Raw genomic sequence first — 5,771 nt, 5'->3', positions numbered from 1 at the left:
GTGACCTCAGGTTCTGTGGAAGTACAGAGAATAGGGACTGACAGGGTACTAGGTTTTTCAGAAGCTGGGCACGGTGTCTCATGTCTATAATTCTAGTAACTTGGAACAGAGACAGGAGGATCACTGCAAGTTTGAGGCCAGCCTGATCTGTATGTGAGTTCTAGACCAGCCAGCCATAGCAACTCCCTGTCTCAAGAAAGAACAGTACTGGAATGTGCAATCTAGTAGTGAAAAACGCTCACTTGACCAGAACTCTCACTCTGGTCTATCACTTGGTTTTGGGGTAACCTCGGAGGTGCCTTTGCTTCTCTATGCCTTGGTTTTCTTTTTTTTTCTTTTTTCTTTTTTTATATATCCAAAATGTGTTTATTGGGATGGTTCCCACTCATCTCAAATCCGGTGCTTTTCAGTGCTGCTTCCTCCTGAAGGAGCATCCTTCTGTCAGTCTTGCTTTCCCGCCTGTAGGCTGACAGAGGACAGTGGAGCAGCCGACACACAGGACTACCGTCTGTGCATGGCTAAAGACCGTGGTGATTTTATAGCATCCTGGGCACTTCACATCCATAAAGTAGGAATTGGGGCTCTGCACCAGGCCCTTTTTCTTGTGTTTCCTCTTTTCCTCCCCTGGAGAGGGATGAAGGAGATCCTTTGCGAGAGGCATGTTCTTGTAGGGAGGTCGTCACCGCCGGAAAGGTGCCTTGGTTTTCTTTTTCTTCATCTGCAAGACAGCCGTAGCTATAGAACTGGTTTTACAGTTTTGAGTACTTGTAATTAAAGAATACTCTTTTATGATTTAATGTTTTAGCATTATAGAATCTAACGTGAGGCAGGAGTTAAGAATTTAACTTGGTGCTTAACACTAAGATTCTTGTATTTCTAGAAGTAGATTCCTCACATGGTCCTCTTTTGTGTTTACAATACAGTCATAACGTTTTTGAGCATATCATGACCTGTTTATGAAATCTAATGTAGGTTATATTGTTTGTTAAATGTACTTGTGATACTTTTCACTGTAGAACCAGGATTGCAGAAATAGTATTAATAGATATTAGTTAACAAGCACACCAGGAGTGGTTACTGTTACAGCTAATATGTAGACACAACATTGCATCTGCCTTGTGGCTTTCATCTGCTCTCCCACAAACACTGGCAAGTGCCTCAGGATCTGTGTGGAAGGCAAGACATAAACAGGTGGAACTGGCAGCAGGCTCAGTTTTCTCTTTGGGGAACTTGAGATTTGTGACTTGACCGTCACAGACCTCAAAGGTAGGAGAGTTGGTGCAGTAGTCCCTTCTCCTGCTGACCCCATGTTCTTTTCGTGGACCAGAACAAAGCACTGAATATGTCAAAAACTGACCTCCGCAGTCACCAAGCAAAACACCACTATGGCAGAGAATTTTCCCAGTAAAACAAGGTGTATCCGGGGCTTTTTGTTATAGTTTGCTCTTTTAAAATATAAAGCTATTGTATAATGACCTGCCTGTGTGTCTCTTTAGTACAGATGACAGACTCCTAGTATCCCCTACTTCTGGCTCATGTTGAGCAGGAAACCTCCTATCCTGAGATGGCGCCTTGACACCGCTCCAAGGGGTTAGGCCCAGGCCCCTTAGGCTATCATTTATAACCATAATCACTGAGAACCATGGGCCAACGCTGAGGGCCTTAGGTGCTACCAACTCCCCAGTCTCAGACAGTGCCAGCCATAGCACCCAGCCCTTCTCTTCTAGAGACTTGTATTCTCTTCTTTTACACTTCTGAGTTGATTGTCTTTTAAAGGTGTATCATTGATATTTACTAAGTTCCACTAATGTTGAACATTTGGATTAATCCTCCTTTTAGGTTCATGTAGATCATCCTCAGTTAGGTCTGTGTTGGATTAGATGGGTAGTGCCAAAAGTTGACACTGAACTCAGTATAAGCGTAGCTTTCTTTAGGGTTAGTGTTTCTCGTATGCAGCACATTGGGGCTCTCTTTTTCTCTTAAAATTTTGCTGTAGTTCTAGAAAGTTTCTCACCCAAAGTTTTACTCTTTGTGGGTGAGGTTATAGCGCACCTTTAAGTCTGAGCATCTGTTAATATAAGCAGAAGCATTTGTGTTTTGTGTCTGCTTCACCCCATGACTTAACTGTAACACCCTAAGAAGGTGGGTGCCCAGGGTGCACAGTGACCCTGCCAACCCTGTGCCAAGCAACTATGGGGAAATGGTGACATTTCTCCCCATGAAGTCTTGCCCTCCCCCATTTCAAACTCAGATATTTCTTGGTATATTAGCAATTCTGCAAATACAATATTAGTCTGCTGTTTAGAGGTGTGTGTATATGTGTACTTACATACAAGATTCCACTTAGCAGAAGAAGCTCTGGTCACAGGCCTGACTTCTTCTGCTAAGTGCTGATGGAAGTAAGCTTTAGGGCATACTGTTCAGACCCTCAGCTAAGCCTGCTTCCGGTTCGCAAGAACCTCTCAGGCTCATTTTGACTGTCCCCACTTGCCACATTTGTTAGAGCAGAGCGCAAGCTCAGGGGTGAGTTTGAAAACTTTTGCTATCCTGGAGGAAAGTTTGGCCTCCTGTAGAGTGAGTTGGTGATGGCCAGGTTGTTGAGGTACCATGGGAAACATGGCACACCAGAAAGAATGGGCTCGGGCATCTCCACCTCATCTGCTTACCTCAAATCCAGCAGAGCCGAACACATTTCAGCTACTTTGGCCTTGTCTTCCTCTGCTAATCTAAACTGCCTGATGAACTTATGCTGGAGGAGCAGAGGAAACATGCACAAGTGGACCAGCCTCTGGAAAGGGAGGTTCCACTTTGTGTGGCTGATGACCTCAAGGCGGTGGGAAACTTCCACATAGCAGGAATAAGCTGTCACAAGGAGAGGTGCCGCTGCTAGCCCACTTCTGCAGGCTCTCCGGCTTACCCGAGTGGGAGGGAGCTGGCCTGTATCTGCATGGCTGTCCTGGCATAGGGATGGGCTGAAAGCAGTGCCTTCCAGGCCTCTGGGCTACTGGAATACCTACTTGATGGAGTCTTCATAGCTACTCTTTCTTCTGTGTCTCTACCGTCCACACCTGTAGCACCATGAGACCCAGATCTGGTTGGAAAGATGTTCTGACTTCTCTGGCTCTCGGTAACCATCCCTTCCATGCTCGTTAGTGTTTTCAGTTTATGCACCAGCACTCAGTCCCCAACAGTAGCCTCCAGTCATTTGGGTGTCCCTCTCATCAAGGCACAGATTGTGGCATTCCCCTTTTGCTTCCTATGTGTATTACTTATGGCCCCAGCTCCCCTGTGAGTTCCATGATAAACAGTGTTCTTTTTGTTTTGTGTCATTTTCTTTTTTCTGTAGAACTTTCATTATTGAGGTTCCTCAGTGCTGAACTAACAAGAGGGTACTTCCTTGAACATAACGAGGCCAAGTATACAGAGCGAAGAGAAAGAGTGTACACTTGTATGCGAATACCAAGAGAATTGGAAAAGGTACTTTTTTTTTTATTTCCAAGCATTATTTGAAAGTTTTAATTGTGAAAAAAAATTGTGAATAGCTTGTGCTGAGTTTTTAAAATACTGTAACTAACATGGTAAGTAACTGAACATACTTGGGGCTATAGGATTGCTGTGTAGAAAGCTAGTTTTAGTGAGAAGGGAACATTACTGACTCTCTCCACGCCTTAATTTGGTACTTACTAAACTTAGATATTTTCATCTTATTCAAACAGCCTTATCCAGGATTCACTTTCTGTCTCTGAGCTCTGCTAGCTCCCTTCAGTTGTGTGCATCTAGAATAGCACTTTCTTTTTTTTCCACTTAAGGTATTTAATTTCAGCCTTTTCTAGGGCTTCAGTTTCTTAGAATAGCCACATGTTTGTGAAGACATAGGTGACAAACCTTCAAAGGAAAAAGATGACTTGTTTAACCCTTGTCACAGAAAGTGTCCTGTTAAAACAAGACCAAGTCTTCAGTAGCTCATTGCAAGGTCAGTCAGAGGACAGGAAAGCCCTTTTCCTCTGATGCTGCTGGGCTAGGAGTCCTGAGAGATTTCAGATCTTATTACAAGGAAAGATGTATGAGCTAATGCATTGGTTTTTATAGTAACAGAAGGCTTGTCGAGTCTGGCTGCTTCCTCAGAGCTGTGCTTCCTATTAGAATGGCTGTGGGGAGCTGCCCAGCTTGTTCTCTTGCACTGTGAAGCAAGAGGCGTGGCAGGCGGTGGGAAACCAGCACTCAGCCACTGTGGGTGAGGAGAAGAACAAATGTAGGCAGCCAGCTTCAGCATCTTTACTTTGTTGAGGTTCTTGGTAGAGTGTCACATGCTACAGATTTGAGGGAGCTGGCACTGGAGCGAGATTTGAGATCTAGAGGACTGCCGAGGAGAGGCAGAGGCCCTGTGTGTGCCAGTGATCAGCACATCATTGTCTCCTGAGAAGGATGGGGGAGCCCTGGAGCAGCCTGAGGGACTAACAGAGCAGGGGGAAGAGTAGCTGCATTTTCTCTTGGGGGATTCAGCTAAAATTGTGTCTGGGGTTAGCAAGGTGAGACAGATGTTTGTTATGGGAAGAAAGGAGATTTGAAATCAGTTATGTTGGAAAACACTGGTTGCCTTTTAAATCTCATTGTTTATTTTTTCCAGTAGTAAACCATGGGGCAGAAGTGTTTGGACGTAGTGTAGAGGCAGGGGTAAGACAATCTGCTGACATCTAGTTTGTCTGGGTTAAAACCAACATGTACCCACCTAGCCTTAAGTTTTTCTCTCAGTGAGCAATCCCAGACACAGTGTTTCTCGGGAGAAGACAAGAAGGAATTTCTCTGCCAGCACAGCCAAACTTCTCAAATGCAACCAGGGTCTGCCTTACAGTGGGACCATATGTATCTGGCCCCTTTGTTACACTATCCATTAATTGTTTTCTTCATCAGAACAAGCACAGTGTATACATCATTTTCTTTCATAGCAATTTTAAAGTGGCAAGCAGATACCATGTTTCATAGTGATGAAATGCCCACAGGTCTCAATAAGACTTAATACAAGCAAGTGTTCTTAAATTAGAGTCCACTGTGAGGCCACAGGTGGGTTAAGTAATGTATGTGGTGTGTTGCCATCAGGATTTGCCTTTTCAAAGAAAGAATCTGTACCAGGAGTTAGTATTGTTTAGAAAATTGCATTTATTTGTAGGAAGGTTAAATGAATAATATCCCAAATTTGAATTAACTTTCATTTCTCAGTTATTTTGCCTTCCATGAAAGTGACTGCTGGCTTTTAGGAACATGGAGAATGCTTCAGAAGAGAGTCATATTTTCCAGTTGAGTACACTTCTTAACTGCTAATATAGAAGCAGGACCTCACTAAAGCCTGGGAGACTCTTGGACATTCAGGTTAATCAAGATGATTTCCTCCCTTTTAGTTAACATTGTCTGTATCAACATACAATACCTTATTGACTGTTTCTTGGTAAACGCTGTCACATAACATTATCTGGAAGAGACACTTTGCAATTAGAGAGCTCTGTGCTTCTCTGAATTCTGCAAGGATTATAAACATTGCTGTTTATACTTTAAGGCCAAGGAAAATCAATTCCGTATCTTTTACCAAACCTGTCAACTAATGTGGAACAAAATAATCCCAGAAACTACACATGTCAGTGGATTAACAGCTTTACACTTGATATTGTGTAGAGATACGTCCTCTGTTTAAAACAGTACTTCCAGCTTTTCTCCAACATTCCATTTCAAACTTCTTCAGAGGAATAAGGCCCTGACATTTTAGAGTACTTCCTTGG

General features: G+C 43.4%; 2 protein-coding genes across 2 annotated transcripts in view; one reads left to right on the top strand and one right to left on the bottom strand.

The window, feature by feature from the left end:
- Positions 1-319: 319 nt before the first annotated feature.
- Positions 320-692, bottom strand: LOC101986797 (40S ribosomal protein S27-like). The gene has a single exon (XM_005365991.2). The coding sequence runs from the start codon at positions 659-661 to the stop codon at positions 407-409; it is 255 nt and encodes an 84-aa protein (XP_005366048.1). The 5' UTR covers positions 662-692; the 3' UTR covers positions 320-406.
- A 2,386-nt stretch (positions 693-3,078) lies between these two features.
- The window catches only part of Tapt1 (transmembrane anterior posterior transformation 1), a 37,872-nt gene continuing 35,179 nt past the window's right edge, over positions 3,079-5,771 (top strand). Inside the window, exons 1-2 of the mRNA XM_005366035.2 lie at positions 3,079-3,127; positions 3,347-3,477. Of these exons, the coding sequence (XP_005366092.1) occupies positions 3,079-3,127; positions 3,347-3,477 (180 nt within the window). The remainder of the gene's footprint in view (positions 3,128-3,346; positions 3,478-5,771) is intronic.

Source organism: Microtus ochrogaster, unplaced genomic scaffold (assembly GCF_000317375.1).
Source record: "Microtus ochrogaster isolate Prairie Vole_2 unplaced genomic scaffold, MicOch1.0 UNK5, whole genome shotgun sequence".
Classification (NCBI taxonomy): domain Eukaryota; kingdom Metazoa; phylum Chordata; class Mammalia; order Rodentia; family Cricetidae; genus Microtus; species Microtus ochrogaster.
This window is presented reverse-complemented; position numbering and strand designations above follow the sequence as displayed.